The 20,845-nt window shown below is 35.9% G+C and overlaps 1 protein-coding gene across 3 annotated transcripts in view; it reads right to left on the bottom strand.

The window, feature by feature from the left end:
- Positions 1-8,736, bottom strand: part of LOC142342387 (uncharacterized) — a 77,532-nt gene extending 68,796 nt beyond the window's left edge. The window contains exons 1-2 of one of the 3 annotated variants that reach the window (XM_075393703.1): positions 8,537-8,736; positions 7,074-7,405 (exon numbers count right to left, since the gene is read on the bottom strand). In XM_075393703.1, coding sequence (XP_075249818.1) covers positions 7,074-7,386 — 313 coding nt within the window. In that variant the 5' untranslated portion in view covers positions 7,387-7,405; positions 8,537-8,736. The remainder of the gene's footprint in view (positions 1-7,073; positions 7,406-8,536) is intronic. The other 2 variants (XM_075393702.1, XM_075393704.1) reach the window with 2 other exon arrangements.
- Between the last annotated feature and the right edge of the window lie 12,109 nt (positions 8,737-20,845).

Genomic DNA, 20,845 nt, shown 5'->3' with positions numbered 1-20,845 from the left:
AATTGAAGCCAAAATTTTTATTGCCCCAGACAGCAAAACTTTAATTTAAAAGTCTGATCCGTTTCTCAAGGTTTTACTGACGGCATCTCTTTTTCATACCAAAAAATTTATTTATTGTTAGAATTTTATATCTGAGGATAGCAACAAGCAGAAAAATATGTAGTTACCAATTATTCCAAATAACTGTACGCAAACAATAGAGACCCTAGACAATCATTGACTCCCTTAGTATGTTATGTTTGCCATGATTAGAGCTGCTAAAAGTAACAAGGCTATGAATGAAAATCAAAAAATTTTTTTTTGTTAACGTTTCAGAAATCAAAAGAAGAACTTAACGGACGAACTCCTATGACGTTTAAATAAATGGCCACAAAAAAACCTGATTCTAAATCAAGTTTTTATATTGGTGCATTTCGTTGTCGTTTTGATCCAACCATCAGATATCATAAGGTTAAATCTCCTAACTAATAAAATATAATTCTAAAATCGATTGACCTCCAATTAATGAACTCAATCCTATCAGGGCCATCTTTGTTTCTCAAAAAATGTAAAAAAACAGAAATTATCACCCAGGATTCGGATATAAAATCTAAATCTTTTTGCTTTTCAATCATGTAATATATGTTAAGCTGATCTAAAAGGTTTTTGTGCATTTTTGCACAGAGGAGCACTACAATTTGGGCTAACTTTTGTATTCTTTTCAGGTCCAAATTGCATTTAAAATTCAACAGATTGAGTTTTGTCGACCTATGCTTGACACTATGACAATGGTGTCCAGACCAAGATCGACCGACCAATTCTGGATCTACAGATTGGATAGTACACTACTGCGTGGATCACGTCTTTTGTGACAAAATTTTGCGCAAGGAAGAAACAGAAAAAGGGTTTTAGCAGCTCTAAAAGTCCTGATAACCAAATAGACACTCTGTTTGAAGAGATTAGTAAAGAGATTCAAAATTTCTCCTAGAGAGCGAGAGAGAGAGAGAGAGACAGAGTGAGAGAGAGAATGTGAAAGATTATATATATATATATATATATATATATATAATAAGAGAGAGAGAGAGAGAGAGAGTAGTTACGGCAAAATACCCAAAATTCTGTCGGTCATACATGGTGTAGTGGAGACGACGATTTCCTGAACGGTTTTACAGAAGAAGCAAGCTACTGTGGCTTCTGGGAAGTCATATTGCTCACCAAGGATTAAAGAACCCTGAAGCTAAAACAACGCCAACAATGTCCATTGATGAAGTGACGCAGATTTTACAGTTCACAGATTAAACTCTGACGGCTGAGGTTCACAATTATGCAAATCAATTGAGGGCCAAAATAAGCAGTGAAATTGTAGTAAGCATGACAAGCAAAATCCAATTCTAAATTCAACTGAAGCAAAATTGTTTGATTGACTTCTGTTCAACAGTTACCTTTTCAGAAACTATTGGTACGTGATTAACCTACATGAAGTAAAAATGAAACTCAAACTCAAATGACCAATTTCACTATCACCCGATCTTCATTGCCACGTATTCCTAAATAACGATTTAGACCCTTTTATCACAACGAATTGAGATCATGGAGTATTAGATATCGAATTTGGTATGCCAATTTCAATAAACGTTGCGATAATCATAGAAATTCAAAGTACCTGGTTAGCTAAATACGGTATTTCACATCCCAAACACACAATGTCTTCAAGAAGTCTGACGGAATAGTAATCTCAACGGAATGAAGAGGTCAGAATTAACAACAGAAGCAGTCTCACGAGCGCTTCAAAAACAATAAAAAACTCAGTTAGAAACTGCATTTTTGCTCATATTAATTTGGCACACAATGCATATTGAAGCTCAATTTTTTGACCATTATGTTACTTGTTATCATATCTTGTTTCTATAAATCACATTAATGGTTTTACTTTTTATCTACATTTGAAAAGAGATTCACATTTGGTTTTCTCAAACTATATTTCCGAGGAACAAAGTTGCGAAGTTAGAGAGGCTTCGTTGAAAGTATAAAGTCAGTTTTTCTAACCTAGGATAGTTTCACTGAATACGTTATTGAGTAATTGAGTGTAAAAAGGCACAAAGTACAAACACTGTTAAATTTGTTAACTTTGATTGTCGCGAAAAGTTCTCAGAAAAAATTAAGACACCAGACATTAAGATTATTTGCCCTAACCAGTATCTAGGACAGTTACCTAGAATTGGACGTAGCGGATTTTGCAATTTCGGATTATTACTTGAGTTATTAACCAGAACTGAAGCAAATTTGGTTGTTCTAATTGGGATTTTTTGGTGTACTGAGCAAAACAAATTTGTCAAACAGGAAAGTTGAACAATTAGCTACAGCAAACCATTGAGTATCGTGTTGGGTAACAATATTGTATATCATAGCTGATAATAAAGTTTAAAAAAGTTAACTGCAAAAACGTAATCTCCGGACAGATTTGAAACCGCTGAAACAAACTGAGTGGAGTAAAGTTTTCTCTGTAATTGTTAGGAGTGCAGCCGTTGCAATGGCAATGTTTTTTGCAAGCTCTTTATCCGGATAAAAAACACATTACTGTGACCATTAGTTGGGCACAACTTCAGATAGATCCCTCAAAACCAATTGAAAAACAATAATAATTGTCTGCTCACTGGACCTGGAGGTAAACGTCATGGCTTACTCTGATTAGCGCGACACCTGTGGAATGGTGGGACCTTGTGTAGACAAAAATCTCCACCAGACTCAGGCAAAAACAACACACATTAGAACTGTAGAAAAGGGCTCTTCAAAATGAGCGTCTCTTGGAGAAAAAAATGTTTTACAGCAAAGCACAAATCTTTAGCATGTCTGCAACTTGTAAATATATCTAAAAAAACTGTAAAAATGCAGGAAGAAGTAGATGCCGAAAGCCCTGTGTTTTTATCTAAAATTTAGAATAGGCATGGTAAATCTCTATTAGATGGTAAGCTAAGACGTCTCGAAGATTTTGCTGGTCGTTTAATAAATCTTCTGTGGTCACTTACTTGTGACATTGATTGATCGGAAGCAAGCGCACACATAAACTAGAAGTTGTGAGGTTCGAAAAGAATTTGGTTATTTGATGAAATTTTCCATTCGTACAAGGTGTTAATAACATTAAAATTGATAACTTGGCTGCTGTGAAGAGTTGAAAGGCTCATGTGATATTAATACCAGAATCCCAGCCAATCCTCTGCATGTCCAGGGAAAAACCTATACGCTTTCATGACAAAGTAAGAGTGAAATCGGGACAGTTGACCATACAGGGAATCATTGAGCCTGTGTAGCCAGAAGGATTCACTAACGCGTCAACAGTTTTGTGCCAATGAAAGAAGAATGGAGAACTGAGACACTGCATGGAAATTGAAGTGCACATTAATGTCAAACTCATTGATGAGGACATACTATGCCATGAAAGGAGACTATTTTCCATAATTTTTAGGGAGATCATTCTATGGCCAACTGATCCCAAGGATTCTTACCACCAAATTGAACTCTACAAATGTGCGCAGAACGTATGCACAAACAACACATCTAAGATTATTCAAGATCTGCTGACTACCTAAAGATTGAAAACTGTTCTCCAACGCTCAGAAGAGTTAAAGGCATTTTTAACTTGCAAGACGATTTGATTGTCCAATGAACCTCAAAGGAGCTGTTTTACCCAAAAAAAATGTTGCAGTCAAGTGTCAAATGGGTAGGAACAACTTTACTATTGTTGAAAAAAAATCAAAAGAAAAACCAGCCGACACTGTTCGTTTTTTGGTTAACTGAATCTCTAAAAACCAGATAGCCGAAGAAATCAATTCTACTTAAAAAGGGGGGAAACCACAAGCGGACAACAAACAACTCGAACCGTTTGTTGGGCGAATAATTTGGCAGACATTTCCCCCCTTTCTAGCGATCCATCATTTGCCAAATCAGAAGCAGCAACAAAGGCTTCGAAGATATCATAAACGCATTATGTTCTAACCCACTAGTACAGTTTTACAGTTTAAAGAAAAAAGCCACTTTTCCTTGCTGATGCCTCAGAAAAACCAATTGGCGGGTTCATTTTGCAAGAAAAACGTCCAGCAATACAGGCATCGAAATCATTTCTCGAGCTGTGTAAAACTACACAAATACAAAGCGAAAAATCACTGACGATTGTCTCTGTGGTCGCAAAAAGAAACAATCTCTTCTTGGAAGACAGTTAGTCTTCAAGTGAACAACAGACAACTCAAAAATTCCAATGCGTCAGAGAAGGCGACCCCGAAGCCAGCATCAGCTGGAAACAGAAGAAAGACCAAAACTCTGATGAGCTCCAACCTTGAGTTGAAGTACAAACCTAGAAATTTTATACCCCACGCAGATGCGGTGAGCAGAATACATCGACGAAAGGGAATCTTGCAGCAATAACGTGTGCTTTTTGATGACATATTTATTTCCATGCGAGTGATTTTGCGACCCAAACAGAAATTAGCACGACATATAGAACAAGCAGACTATTTCATCACATAAACCAACGAAGCAGAATTGGCAGTTACAAAAAAGTGTGCAGACTTGGAAAAATTTCTTCCAAAAACAGAAGGATGCTATGGATATTTATAAAGAAATCACCATCAGATCTCCACATTTCCGCCAAACTTAGATATTTGGTTTTGCAAAAGCACTTTGGGCACATCCTGGGTGGTGTGCGACTGAAGCGTCTGTCAAATCAAAATCAAGGTAGTTTTTCATTAGATAAGACTTTCAACATTTCAACAGTAAACGTAAGGATTGCCAATGAACAGCTCTAACCTTTAAAGAACACTTTGTAAATGGACCGAAGCCGACATTTCAAAATGATTCCACATAGACAGGGATCTTGATGAGGACCTAGGCAAAACTTAGTACTTGTCCAAGCGTGTTCCTTTTGGATAGAAGCCTTCTCTTTGAGAAATGGAATAACAGAGACATTTATAATTTATTGTAGTCAAATTTTTGCAACAGTCTGAATGCCTAAGACGTTGGTATCGAATAAGCGCACCCATTTGTTGGTGCTGATCTTAAACAGTGGTGGTGCCAATCACTGGGAACCCATAAAGTGGAATAAATTGCCTATTATTCAAAAACTAATGAACAAAGGTAACAGCAGTTCGGACGGAGAATCAGGATTTCCAAGTTTGCGGTTCGTATCTCAATGTGTCGTTTGGGGAATTGCTGTAAAGAGCTTTGATGACACATAGCAACACTCCAAAGGCGAGTGGCGCACTTCCAGTAAAACTACCACTTGCACCCAGAATAAGACTACAAGCAAAAGCTGACAGACTTGTGCGAGCCTACTTTCTTCACAGACAAATTGAAAAACAAAGACAATTCAGCCAACTTCCATTATCAGGTTGGGCTTGAACACATCTATTATGCATTTTGAAACCTCATAATTCTGTACTCTTATGAACGCAAAATCGAGACTAAATCAGATTAACTAAACCATAAAACACGGGATCTATTCTGTTTTGTCCCCCAGCTTAGTGGGTTGACATTTATTACGCCCCCAGCCAACGTGCTGTTTTCTTACATAGTGATACATAACAACACAAAATTTGTACCTGGTGACGTAAAAAACACTAGGGAAAGGCAAAACAGAATAACCCCCAGTGTTTTTTACGCCCCCAGTTATAAAATATGTGTTGTTTTATAGCACGTTTCTATGAAAGAAAACAGGAAGTGCTCCTGGGGGCGTAATATATAACCTCACTAAGGCAGGGGTGGGGCAGAAAAATAAATCCTTGTCCTTTGTTGAGTTTAGGAAAACCGAAAGAAGAACTTACCTGAAGAACTGCAATGACACAAAAGTTACGTGACTCTGCTCGAAGTCACTGAGAACTTCTGTTGTTTATCGACAACCCCGAAAACGGTTCGAGTTGAAGTCAAAACTTGTAAGTGACTTCTGCAGGGTCTTGTAAAACTGCTTGAAACACGAACCGGGCACGTTTTAGAAAGAATAAGTTTAACGAAAGTCAAACTCTGGCTAAGTAGCAACTTCTGGCTTTTATTTTCTGGAGTTGCGGAATTTCGTCATTTTAAAGTGTTAACTTCAGCTTTTTATGTTTTAATAAACAAATGGCCACAACACAAAGTTTGATTTCAACTCTAATTTTTTTTATTGAAGCTAGCTTTTTGACGTATCCATCTGATGTCACCAATTTGATTTTCCCACGTATTGAAATCTTATACTAACGTCCTCTGAGCTCAAACTGATCAACTCAATTTTACCGCCGCGGCCAAAAATGATTTTTATGAAATAGAACAACAATGGAAAGTCACGCTCTGGATCCAGAACTGAACTCTTTTCGCATGTCAATTTTGTAAGATGTCAGTTAATCTAATTTTGGGTCTTTCCCATTATACCCCCCCAGCTTAGTGGTCAGGTAACCTATAGCCCCCCAACCCAAACATGGTAATTATACCATAAGGGGGGCTAGAATTTCATGGGGGCTCTAATGGGAAAGACCCTTAATTTTTCTGTGTATTTTCGCATAGATAATTATTACAATTACCAGTTAATTTTTCAAATATTTTCAACTCAGATTTTATTTAAAATTACAGCATATTGATTTTTTTGTGCCGTACTCGAGACCAGGACAAAAAGCAACATAACCACTGAGCTGGGGGGGGGGGAGCTATAATGAGAAGGACCCCAAAATTTTTTGTCATCATAATGACAAAAACAGTGTTAATCAGTGTTTTTCAAATAGTGGTAAATTTTAATTGTTCCGACTAATTATCCCCACCCTCAAAAATGTCCCCAATGTAGTTTTTTAAGGATTTTTAGGTTCTCTTCAGGTTTAATCTATATTATACTGTCCAGGGAAACTGTAAATTGAATGTGCAGTTTTTTTCGTATCCTCTTCCTCCCCCCCCCCCCCCCATCTTTTTTGCGAGTCCGGGCGCACGTGACAAATTTTTCCATAACGATTAACTGACCCCTGGTGGGGATGGGGTAGGGGTATGCACGAATGAAAAAGGTCAGTTTTTTTTTGACGACGCACTCCCTGTACGCGCAAAATGTGGAATTCGATAACTAAAAAATGATAAGCAACTCTATTTACCGTGCCTATTTAATTTAGAGGTATCGTATCCCGTAGTAGAATACTGATCAATTGTGGTCAACTCCCGCTTAGGTGGAAAGGCTACATCTTCTCGAAATGGGATAGATTTATGCTCAAAAGGGGCGTCCGCCGCACCCGCACCACCTTGTACTGAAGATCCACCCTTGTAAACGGTGGAGGACATCGGGTTCACTGCAATTCCAACGTCGCTAGTTGTGGGCAGAGGTCGTTGGTCTGAGTTGCACCTGTGCCAGGTTACAGTGCCAGCGGCTGATAGTCCGTCATTGCCAGGGTGTGCACAAGGTTCACCCATTTTGTTCAGATTTTTAGCTATGGAATAGCTTATACTTTTTCCCATTATAGCTCCTCCTGAAGGTACGCAAACCTACACTGGCCCTAGCAATAAAAAACAGATCATTTCGTTATTGAGCCTCAGTACGTTGAGCTTCGGCGTTAAGAAATATGGGGTCTTTCCCATTATGCCCCCCCCCCCCCCCCAGCTTAGTGGTCAGATAGCCTATAGCCCCCCAATCATGGTAAATATACCATAATGGGGGGCTATAATTTCATGGGGGGGGGGCTATAATGGGAAAGACCCGAAATATGTCCGCACAGAGCTCCATGTGTTAATACAGCATGTGCACACGAGAGACCGCAAATAGGGGGTGTCGGTGGAGGGGCAAAAAATGGTAATCACAGGCCTTTCAAATTATTATACACCCCATCAAATCACAGTTGTTGCGCATTATTTACAGTCTTCGAGAGCACATGCTGTATAAACGCATGGCGCACTGTACGAGAATTGTGTATCCGGGCGCTCAACGTACTGAGGCTCAATAACGAAATGATCTGTTCTTTACAAGGCGAATTTAATGCGAAAGTTCTTCATCTTTAATAAAACCCAAGGGTCTTTGCCATTATACCCCCCGCTTAGTGGTCATATAGTCTATAGCACCCCCCCATCATGATATTTATACCATAATGGGGTGCTTATATTTTTGTGGGGGGGGGGGGGTAGGGATGGGGCTAAAATGGGCAAACCACAAAACACCCCCAAAACACGAATTTTAGATTCGCTAAACGTCGCTTAACTACCGCTGCAACTGCTCCACTCAAAGCAAACATTTTGGGATCTAATCTGTTCCCCACTCCAGGTGTATTTATGTCCCACACTTAAAATAACCCGGACGAGGTTAACAAGGCTTACAAGTAATTCAGTTATTCTTTATTATTAATTAATTATTCTTTATTATTTATTTTTTCAGAATAAAGATTGTTGTTTTTGATTTATAATATTACAACATGCAACTTAAATCTCGTGGTTATTCTAAAGTAAATGTTTGAGATTTTTTTAAAAAAACACGAACGGAAGAAAAAATCATCTTATAATCATAATAGAACAATTGCATTGAAGGGGCGGATTAAATGAAGAGCTAAGATGGGAAAGAGTTTAAAACTTTCCTTAAATTGAAATTGTTATTTTTGTAAAGTTAGTTGTGTTTGGTTTCAATTTTTCTGTTTTTGACTCAGTTTTTCGTTTTTGGTGTTTTTTTTGGTTGCGTATTGAGGCAATTGTAGGTGCTTAGTTCCACAGTATGGAATCAAAAGTCGCGATCATGTTTAATTGTGCACGTGCCTGCTTGTATTTGGCGTTCGTGACCAGAGCTTTTGACTCTAATAGAGCTACTGTAGAAATTGAGGGATCCACACACTTTCAGCCAAATCACATCGCCATCATTTTTGTTCCCCAATTAAAACGCGAAACGCGCACGTTTTAAAATGACGAAAGTCAACGGAAGTCAACTTCTGGCATTTTAACTTCTGGCACTGCAGACTTTCGGCATTGAAAAATGTGCACGTGAGTGTTTTAACAACTATTAAACGCACTGCTTATTGCGCACAAAGGCATTTACAATCATGCTGTGATAAGAAAAGGGATCTATTCTGTCCCCCCCCCCCCCCCCCCCAGTGTTTTTATGACCCCCAGCTACAAATTATATGTTGTTATATAGCAGGTTACTATGTAAGAAAATAGCACGTGCGCCTGGGGTTCATAAAAGATTTATGCTCACTAAGCTGGGGGGGGGGGGGGGGGGGGTGGGGGGGGGGAACAGAATAGATCCAAAAAAAAGAAATGGTTCGTTTTGATCTTTCCAAAGTTACATACCCACCATACCAAGAAAAAATAGCCCTCAATTATGGTATATTTACGGTAATTGGGTGGGGTATGGGTTACTACAAGACCGCTAAGCAGGGAGGGGGGACTGTAATTGGACTGTCCGTTCGCAGATAACACACGTGGCTAGTTTTGGGATGAGAGAGGTACAATATCTGATCAACTTTCAGAAATAATCAACATGTGCTTTTTGAAATTGATCTTTGCAGATACAAAACCTACAAAATGTTTACAAAAACGGTCGTGTGGGTGGCCCGAAACGAAAGGGAGGCTATAGACTAATTGGCGGCAAGAAGGCGTTTCCGTTTGTCATCAAGAATCGTTCCCCTTTTTTTAACTTTCAGAGCCCCAAATAATTGATTACTCGAAGATAAGGAGTGACCAATTAGTTTTGAAGATGGAACAATTCATTCAGCTGGTTTGTCAAAGAAGAAACTCTAATTTCATTATTGAATTTGGCCAAGGAAATTCAATTTGTGTTGTTTCGCTTTTGGCAAGTTAGCTACCTCCGTCGAATTTTGATGATGTTTATGTTTTCTAATGTAACTCGCGGGCTTTTTTATATGAAAAATACAGTTTTTGAAATCGCCAGCCCTGTTTGCACAACTGCAAAAAACTAATACGGTTGATAAGCGTCGTGTTGATTCATCTTTATGGCCGAATCGGGAGACAAAATCAAGATAACAGTAATCGAAATATTTAAGTACAAAGTTAATCTGGTGGTCAGTACAAACGAGCTGCCCAAATGAACTATCAGAAAAACCAACCGGAACAACCAGAATTGCCAATTGAAATAAAACAGGGTTGGAAACAAAACTATGCAAGAAATACCAAAACTAGGCTAAAATGCCCTGTTGAAAATAAGTGACTTGTTAATTTTGAAGATGGCAAACTTCAATCTGCTTGTTTGTAAAGATAGTTGGCTAAAGTATTGTATCTTAAATTTTTTTTTACAGGACACACTGTTTTTGCTTTTGCCAGACTTTGGTTTCATTCGGGAAAGGTTTTGCATAGCTTCATAACGAGCCTTATGCGTTCGCGGAATGACGACATTTGTCTAACTGATCGGAAGATCCCGTCACTGCAAGAAAAAGTTTGAATGACTCTAGCAGGAGGACAGAGGTTACGGGGTGAAATCCGCAATGATTCATACCAAGCTGTCAATCCGTGATTATTTGACATCTTGTTCCATTTACCCCGTACTTGTTGAGTTGGCAAACACACCTGTGGGAAACGTTGCTATAATGATTTGGAAGTTGGCCGTGAGGTGGTTGACCATTTGACTTTGGAACGGTTTCTTTTTAATAATGCAATGCAGTTTGGTTTGCTTTGCTAGATTTGTTGGCACAGTTTTTGGGAAGTCAGCTATGACGATGCTTTGACGATGATTATGTTTTCTCCTGCAACTGTGAGGTTTTCCTTTAACAAAAAGTCACAGCGTCCTGGATGGCTATTAATTAAACTACTAGTCTGTCTCCCTATTCAACAAATGCTTATTACTCTTTCCAATGAACAAAAATAGTAAAAAGCTTAGTAGAAACTCAAAATTTCCTGACGATTGTTTTTCTGTCGCCGAGAAATATTAAAGCAGAATGAAAAGTAGTTTCTCCTTTGCTAAAACGAATGTTTTTAATGCTGAAGTAGTCTATATTGTTTAAGTTTAAGCATTCGAACATTTGGATTTCAAATTATAATGCTGAGAAGAAAAGTGCGAATGCTTAAATTTATACGAACGATTTGACGTAGATAATATTTCAACATTTCTGCATTGATTCACCGAGCTAACCAATCTAACTGCTTATAGTTAATGTACAGCTTCAACAATTGATTATCGCAATTTCATGTATGTAAAGTCCAAAACAGATTGAAAATTGTCACCTGATCCATCTAAATGGCAATAGGAAGGTTACTGACTTCGCTTTTGTTAGGAGAACCTATTGTTCAGTCCAGTCTCAGTGTTAACACGTTGGAAAATGGAAATTATTGTTAACGAGAACAAACGTTTCAGCAGGTCGCTCCCGATTTATCCAGCTCTGTTCTTTTAATCCGATAAAACAATTAGACAGTTTAAATTAACTAATTCACAATTTTTTCCACATGTCCTGCATTACTTTCGTTTTTATCGATAAGTGGTCAAAAATGTTTTCCAATTCGTCCTCAGCATGCTGAATTCCCTCTTTGTTATTTTCAAAGTTGAAAAAATGCAAGTGAATCAATCGCTTGCGGATAACATGCACCCAAAGACAGGGAGCACAAAATATAGGATCAAATCTTTCTTTCATGACCTTTTCTGGAAAAAAATTTTAAGAAAAGCAAAAAACAGAAGAGTTTTGGAAGTTAACCAGCATTGCTTGAACGTAACAAAGAACATAATTAAAAATTAATCATTCCAGTTTGTTTTCTGTTGATTGCATTTATTGTTCTTACAAAGAGGGATCAAACTTGAGCATGATAATGGACAAACACTTTTTTTGACGCCAATAGACTTAGAACAAGAGCCAGGTGATTGCGTTGATGGATCTAAATATGTTTTCCTCGAAGCCATCATATTTTAGAAAAGAACGCAAGAAAAGCACTTCAGATCTATTAAAGACTAAGCCAGCGGCAAAATGTTACTTAAAGAACCCAGAAACGCCAGTAGATCGCTGTCTATTGAAAGTTGCAATTAAAGCAGCATAATACAAAATACGCTGCTAGATATGGAGGATCCTATCAGCAAAATTATATTCTGACAAATTAGAGCTAAATGGCACTTGTTCATATTGACAAAATGGGGAAATGGGTCTTTCCCTTTATAGCCCCCCAGATTAGTGGTCAAATAACTTATAACCCCACAACCATGTTAAATAGACCTTAACGGGTGGCTATATTTTTATTGAGTAGTGCTATAATGGGAAAGACCCTCGAAATTTCATAATGAAAATATATCTTTCATTCGTTTTTGTCAATACCAAGAAGCTGCCACCATAATTTGGCATCTGTTCTGTCTCCCCTCCCCTGCTTAGTGGGTATAGATCTGTTATGCCCCCCTGATGCACGTGCAATATTTTTAATTAGTAGTTTGCTGAATAACAACATAATTGGGTGGTATTACAACACTGGGGGGTATTAAAATTCAAATTATGCATCAGAACTGATGCATAATTAGAAAATTTGTTCTCCAATATTCCATAAAGTCCCGTTTAGTGCAATTGTAAAAACATTGACGCAAGGTGCAAGTAAAACGCAACGTGCTGGTATCAGTTCAAATTTATCCAAAAATTGTACAACTGAAGAAATAAAAGTCAACAAAAAATATATTTCATATTTGTTACATCTCAATGGTATTTCCAAAGATCTCTGGTGGACGTTTCCGTTTAATGAGTGAACCCTTTGGAAGCTAAGTTAAATCACGATAACAAATCAGATGAGGACCTGTTCTAATTAGCCCGTCCCCACGAATTCGGAGCCCCCTCGCTAAATACTTTAATGGTAAAATTGGGCTATACAAAACATTTAGAAAGATAAAATGAATTGAACGTCAGGTACCACAGACAACGATATATAAAAAATCATATAGGTGTTGTGATTGTTACATGTTGAACCCGTTAATCTAAATTTGTGATAAACTTATTAATAATTCCGCTTTCAAACTCTCAATTTAAGATTAATTGTGCTAGGAAGGACAGCACGATAGGTTATGTGTAGTTAGTTGAGCGTGGTAATTTGTGAACATTTAAAGAAGAATTTGAATAAATCAGTAGGTTATGCAGAAGACACATCTTTAAATAAATTATATTTCCATAGTGATTAACACGCATGAAAGTTTGGTGTTCAATCAAGGAAAAATTTTTTACTTTGGCCAGTACCAAGTACCGGTTCTATCACCGTGGTAAATAAAACATTTCAACAAAAATATGTCAGTTTTGTTTATACTGCTCGATGTCCGCGCTTTGTGTAATCAAAAGTATTTTGTTTTCTTGAAACCTATAAGCCGTGTGACAGCTATTAACAAGGCAATAAACTTTTAAACTAAATCTCTGACCTTGAAGCTCAAGGTTTTTTGTACTCTTTTTATATAGGTGTGACACTCAAAAAAAGAATCACCAATCGCCGGTACCAGTTTTGTTTCCATAGGTATAACCAAAAGCCAGTCAATTCCTAGCTTGTTTGGGTAGAGATCCAATGTGATTCCTTACGATCAAATCATCGCCAATAAAAAATATGTTCTTGTAGAATCAGAAGACCAGAAGACCAAGCATCTGATACTCCTCTTATTTTAAAATGTTGTTATGCAATTTTTTTGCTATGTGACGACGTGGGGTCAAGTCCAGGACCAACAGTTTCTTACAAATCTTTTTTAGCAATAAGAAAATATGTTCAAAAAACTTAAACTTTCCATTTGAACGCGCAAAGTATTGTTAGGAAAAAATCTCATCAAACTGTCTTAAAACTTAGACTAGGCTTTTGGACATTGCAACACTTTACAAGTACTGGGTGACTTTAAGCTCACTTGTTTAAACAATGTTGAGGAAAAAAGTTTGGAAAGCATCATAGCACCTTTTTGTCTACAAATTGTTGACGTACATGAACCCACAAGACAAACACAAAACTCAGATTCAAAAAATGATTAGTGACCGAAAATCTTAAAGAAAACAGGCAATATACTTTTGATACGCCATTCGAATAATATCATTTAGCATTTCTTGTTGTGACTGATATCGAATTGACAACATGAAAATTGATAAAAGTACAATGCAAATGATTTCGTTAAAACCCTGTTATTTTCCCCGTAACACATCATTTATCAGTGCAATGATTTTCTCGTATTTTTTAGTAGATTGTCATCCAATGTTAGCAAAGCGCTCAAAATTAACGCTTCAATTGTGTTAAATTTTATGCGAAGTCGCAAACACACTGAAGATGTTGAAAACTGAATAATTTGACGAAGAATGTAAAACAGAATTACAAAGAGAAGAAAATGCCATTAGGACATACCAGAAAAACAAAACGTCTGCCAATTGGGATTTTTATAACAAAAAGCTACAGTCTCTATCGAACCTAATAAATGTTATAAAGACGGAATCTTCAAGGCATTGTTTTGAATCTCCGGACACTGAGAAAAAACTCTGAAATTTCATTAATTAAACTAAAGGGAAACAGAAAAATTTCACTACTGTAATTGCGTTGCAAAATTTGTTTAACGACTTACTAACTAACGATTTCAGAGACAAGAATTTTTAATTTTTTATTTTTAAGAGACAAGATTATAAGAGGATATGCCCACGAAAATAACTTATACAAACATACCAAACCCTTCAATTTTCAATTTGTTACAGGAAACATAATTCATGATGTTGTCAAGGTGTCGAGTTGCAACAAGCCATTAGGTCTTTTTACGGTTTCTACCTGGGCTATAAAATTTGGTCAAACAAAAATAGTCTCATTTACCTTCTCAGCGAATACAATATACAAATTTTTTTCCAGACTGCATTAAAAAAAGACGAAATCAGCCATATCTACAAAACAGTGACCCGATGAATGCAACCAAATGCCGCCCCATTTCAATCACAAGTGCATTTACAAAACTTTTCCATCTTATGAAAACGCTTCAATTTGTTTTTCCAAAAAATGTTTCCATAGCCGATGCATCGTTGTTTTTCATAGAATCAGTTTGGTAAAGTATTGACTCAAACAATATTGTCCAAACTGCGTTTTTGGATCTGTCAAACGCATTGGATTCCATATCTCATGTTATCCTATTAGAAAACAAAAAATAATTGACTTTTTTAGCGATGCATAGAACCTTATAAAAAGCTATCTTTCTAACAGACATCAACATGTAAAATTAGATACAATTTAATCCAACTGGACAAAAGTTGTCAGAAAGGTACCCCAAGGAACCGTATTGGGAACATCTCTTGTTTATTTTATTTGCAAACGATCTTTGTACAGCTATTGATACTGATCTAACAAAGATACAGTATGCTGATGGTTGCCTAGTTTTTGCTTCTAACAAGAATAAAAAGATAGCAAAAAAGTCTCTGGAAACAAAAATAAATTTATAGGCAAACTGCTTCAGAGAAGATCAATTAAATTTGAACTCCTCAAAAAAAGATTTTGTTTGTTTCGGCAAACAAAATGATCAATGAATCAAAACCAAGGACACAATCTTTGTAGATAACAAAGTATTCAAAAAGTGCTAACGACTAACAATTGACAGCAATCTCATTTTCATGAATCATGTTAAACAAACGTTACAGAAGATGGCTCAGGGGTTAAAATCTATAGACTAAATTGAAATTCAACTCCTACATCAAGCTTAGAAATTTTGCTTCATTCAATTGTTTTGTCCCCACCCAATTATTCTGTTCTTTTTATTCAGCACATTTAAAAACCTATAATGACTTCACTAGAAAAACAAATGAATTTGGGTCTGAAAGGGTATTCTTCCGCTCAAATTGCAAGTCGTAACGCGCTTATGAAAAAAAACAAGTGATTGGGATTGAACAGAGAATTGATGAATTTTCTATTTTTATCTCGAAAATTATGTCAGGCGAAAAAAATGCATTCAAAACACTCCATCAACGAAAGTACTCAAAAAAAAATTTAATAACCACAGATCAACTTCTTTTCTAGACAACTTTTTTTCTATGCTACGTCAAAAAAAAAATGGAATTCACTACAAAATGAAATCCGAGACTTCAGAACTATCAACAGTTTATTCAAAAAATTGATAAAAAAGCACTACAAATATCAAATTCCCGATAACGAGAATAGTGCTAAATGTCTTTCGTGGCTTGAATTTCGAATAGTTAAATCTTCAAAATTCTCACTGTGGAATTTTAAAACAAATTTTTTTAACGTCATTTTATTGAAAATTATGATTTTAAAATTAAACTTCTACTGAATTCATACACCCAGCTTGCCAGTAAGATATGAAAGAGTTGTTCAATGGTTAAAACAATCTGTTCAAAGTTTTCTTGCCCTCCACTGAACAAACAGGCCACCGAAGAACTCAATTTTTTAACCTTGCATATTCCAAAACCCATCAGAGGTGAATCAATAGATAACAAAAAACGATCAAAAGCAATAACAGTTTGAATAAGCTAGCAAACAAAATCGACCGGAACTTTAGAAGCGACAGTGTGGATTTATATGGTTCCGAATACCACCTAAAAGGCAACGATGTGCATCTAAACGTTGTAGCTCGTAGGGGTGTTTGCACTCTAATAAAGAACAAAAATCGTGGAAAGAAAAGCAACGGTACGATCGACAACCAAAGCTATTTTTTAAGATACAATGTGAGGATGGTGTGTTCGAGTTTGCTTCGTTTCGAAAATGCTGCAAAGTGGTCGAGTATTTGATTGTGATGACAGAGACGCTCGTGCAAGTATGGAGCATGACAAAACAGTAGTGCAAGAAATTTTAAATCACCTAAGTTTTAACTGTAAAAAGACTGACAACCCACAACAAGGTTCCTTTATGCGGGATGTGAACCAAATAATTTTGGCCACAGTGACTATCAAGTACAATAATCGACTACTGTTGCTGTCACACAAGCTTTCTGCCACACAAAAAAGAAATGTTGAACGTATGGATGAAAGAACAAGAAAAATAAATAGAAAAAGGAGCTTAAAAGCGAAGTTGAAAACACAAAAATAGTCAAAATTTAGTTGAAAAGAGGAAAATGACTGGATTGAAATACACTCTGAACTGGATTAGCAATCAATTCAAGACCAGAAACACAAAACTAAAATTCAAACTTTTAATGTTAGCACTCTGATTGGTTTACCGAAACGATCTAAGATCACAAATGCACTCATGGATTTTGACTTGGCATCATATATTTAACAAAAACCTGATGAGCTTTTTATCTACCCAGTAACACGCTCTGTCTTAAAAAATTCAACATAATATGAAAGGATCAAATTAACGAGAAATACTGTAAAACCTGACAATCAGTAATAAAAGTGTTTATAATTCAACTTAAAAGCAAACTTGTGAACAATTTGGAGAACGTAGACAATTTTTTGAAAAGTAAAATGAACCTTGAAAAAATTAAACATAAATTAGGCTTGCAAATAAACACTCTGGAGGGGAGCTCCTACAAGTGGGACCATGACAAACGTTTGAAATTTGCAAGTTGATTGAACTTAGATCAAATAATAATATAATCACGAAAACAACCGGAGATCTAAATCATTCATGCAAAAACTGGAGAGCAAAAATATTATCCGACGATATTATAAAGAACTAATTAATGGTCCTCCTAGAAAAAACTTCAAGCTTACCCTAAACTTCTCCAATATATTAGGTAAAAACACACAACTTGATGTCTTTTTGTGAAATCAAAACGATTTTTGAACCAATTCAGTCATTGAAACAAAAAAATAGGGTGGCTTTACAACAAAAACAAAAATTTTCTGACCATGTTTTTTTAAGCTGTCATCAATTTTTTTAAAACCAGGGAAACCTTAAAAGGGAAATTAACAATGGATTGAACTAAATGCAACCATAAGATTGGTAAAAATTCCCTTTTATTACATTCGCTATATATTTGTTTACTTTTGCTTGCACCAATGAAGCGATTGGTTTAACAAACTGTTTAAACAAAACGGAACAAAACATACATCTCATCATGAGAAGCTACCACCTGGATTTCAAAATTTACTTCCTATCCAATTAAAATGCGGATATTAACTTTATCAACAAAGGAAACTTCACCAATATCTTGATAACCAGTGAGATTACAACCATCTATAAAAACGTTGACAAAACATCAATCTGGTATCACAGGCCAATTAATTAACAAAGTTGTTTCTCAGAAGCAACTATTTGGCAATATATTTAGAGCATTAGGACGAGGGTTTGATCATTGTTCTGACTAAAAATTAACCACGTTCAAAAATTGAAGCTAAAATCAGATAAAAATTTAACAAATAAACCAAATGCACCAAAATTGCTGATTTCAAAACAAATTACGTACACAATAGGCAAACTTAAGCCAAATAAAGAACAAACGATGTCGGTGACAAGGACGTTCAGTTAATAGCTGATCCAGCTCAACCGAAAAAATTAGAAGAAATTCTAAAGTTATCTGAATGCACACGGAGAAGTTCCTATAGGTAGGAAAACAAACCGGATAATTTAGAAAACACAGCCTATCAAGCTCAATATTCCACTAATGTTATTAACACTACCTATTCTGAAAACATCATAACCACCATACACTTTTCTGCCACACGCGGAGCAAATGTTGAACATATGGTTCACAGAACAAAAAAACCTGATAGACAAAATTGTTTACCAGCATAATTTGAAGCATAATTAAGTTAGTAAAAAGAGGATGATGACTGGATTGAAACACTCTCTGAAATTGAATGGCAATCAAGCCAAGACCACAAAAAAGTAAATTTTGGAAGTTTATATGGTCACAATTTGATCGAATTACAAAACGATCTTCGTCGTCAAATGCAATAATGACTTTTGATATCAAAATCTAAATTTAACAGAAACTTGATTAGTTACAAATGTACCCACTGACACCTTCTTCTTAAAAGTTTCATCATATTTTGAAAGGATCAAAAGTGCGAGGATTGCTGTAAAACCTGGCAAAGAAGTGTAATAATACATTTTAAAATTCATCATGAAACCAAGCTTTTGAACAGTATGGAGAACGTAGACATTATTAAGTAGCTAATTGAATCTTGACAGAACAAAGCTAAATTTGGCTTTGAAATACGACTTTCTAAAGGGAAGCCCCTGCAAATGGACCCGCTAAAAACCTCTGACAATTTCCGAGTTGATTGAGAGTAGATCAAATAACAATATAACCACCAGAGTTGATTGAACTTAGATCAACTATTAACTTAATAACCAAAGCAACCAGAAGTCTCAACCTTTCAGGTACAAACTGGAGAGCAAAAATATTATTCGAAGATAATAGAAACAACTAATTAATGGTCCTTCTAGAAAAAAAAACTTCAAGCTAACCCTAAATTTATTCAATATATTAAGCAACAACACACAACTTGATGTGTTTTTGTCAGAACAACATTAATTTTGGATCAATTCAGTCAATGAGACAAAAATTATGGCACTTCTACAACAAAATCAAAAAATGTTCTGCCTCTTTTTGTTTTTAAGCAGTAATCGACTGTAGTAATACCAGGGAAACCTTAATATGGAAATTTAAATACAAACTCAAAACAATTGATTGGATTAAATTCAACCATAAAATTGGTAAAAATTCCCATATATAAAATTTTCTACAGAATTGTGGATTTCTTCTTGCAGCAATCATGAGACAAACTGTTTGACAGAAACGTAACAAAACTTAAATTTCATCATGAGAAGCTCCAACCTGGATTTCAAAATTTACTTCCCATCCAATTCAATAGCTAACACCAACTTTATTAACAAAAGGAATTTCACAAATATCCTGATAACCTGTGAGCTTACAGCAATCTTTAAATACAATGACAAAATATCAATCTTGAATCACAGATCAATTAAATAACAAAGCTTTCTCTGAAAAAAATTTAAGAAGCAGCTCTCTGACAATATATTTAGAGCAATAAGATGATGATTTGATCCTTGTTCTAACTAAAAAATCACCACGTTCAAAAGTTGAAGCTAAAATGAGACAAAAGTTGAAAATTCTAACAAGTAAACCAAATGCACCAAAGTTGCTGATTTCAAAAAAATACCTATAAAATAGGCAAAACTAAGCCTAAAAAAGAACAAGCGAAGTCGGTGAAAAAGACGTTCAGTTAAGAGCGGATCCAGCTCAATCAAAACTAAAAGAAACTCTAAATTTCCTTTCTCATAACTGCAAATAATCTGACTTCATAGGGAAAAGTTCCTACAGGCAGGAAAAAAAGCGCATAACTTTGGCCACACTGCCTATCAAGTACGATATTCCACTAATGCTATTAACACTACCTATGCTGAAAACTTCATAACCACCATATAATTCAGCAAAATTTGTCTGCCACACGATGAGCAAATGTTGAACATATGGTTCAAAGAACAAAAAAAAAACCTGATAGACAAAAGTGTTTACCAGCACAATTTGGAAATCAAAAATATTAAGTTAGTAAAAAGAGGATGATGACTAGACTGAAACAGACTCTGAAATTGAATGGCAATCAATCCAAGGCCACAAAAGAAAATGATTTTTGGAAGTTTTAATGGTCGGAACCAGATCCAATTATCAAACGCTCTTTCTTGTCAAGTGCAATAATGACTTTTGGTATGAAATCTTAATTTTAACAGAAACTTGGTTAATTCCGAATGTACCCAATGACACCTTCTTTCTTAAAATTTCATCATGTTTTGAAAAGTTCAAAGGTTCAAGGATTGCCGTAAAACCGGCCAAAGAAGTGTAATAATACCTTTTAGAACTCAATTTGAAACCAGCCTTTTGAACGGTATGGAGCACGTAGACGTTTTTAAGTAGTAAAATGTATCTTGACAGAACAAAATAAGTTTGGCTTTCAAATACAACTCTCTCAAAAGAAACTCATACGAATGGAACCATGAAAAACGTCTAAAATTTTGCGAGTTGACTGAGAAGGATCAAATAATAAGATAACCACCAAAACAACTGGAG

This window comes from Convolutriloba macropyga, chromosome 7, assembly GCF_964194025.1.
Source record: "Convolutriloba macropyga chromosome 7, txConMacr16.3, whole genome shotgun sequence".
Classification (NCBI taxonomy): domain Eukaryota; kingdom Metazoa; phylum Xenacoelomorpha; order Acoela; family Convolutidae; genus Convolutriloba; species Convolutriloba macropyga.
The sequence above is the reverse complement of the archived record's forward strand: the minus strand, read 5'-3'. Positions and strand labels throughout refer to the sequence as shown.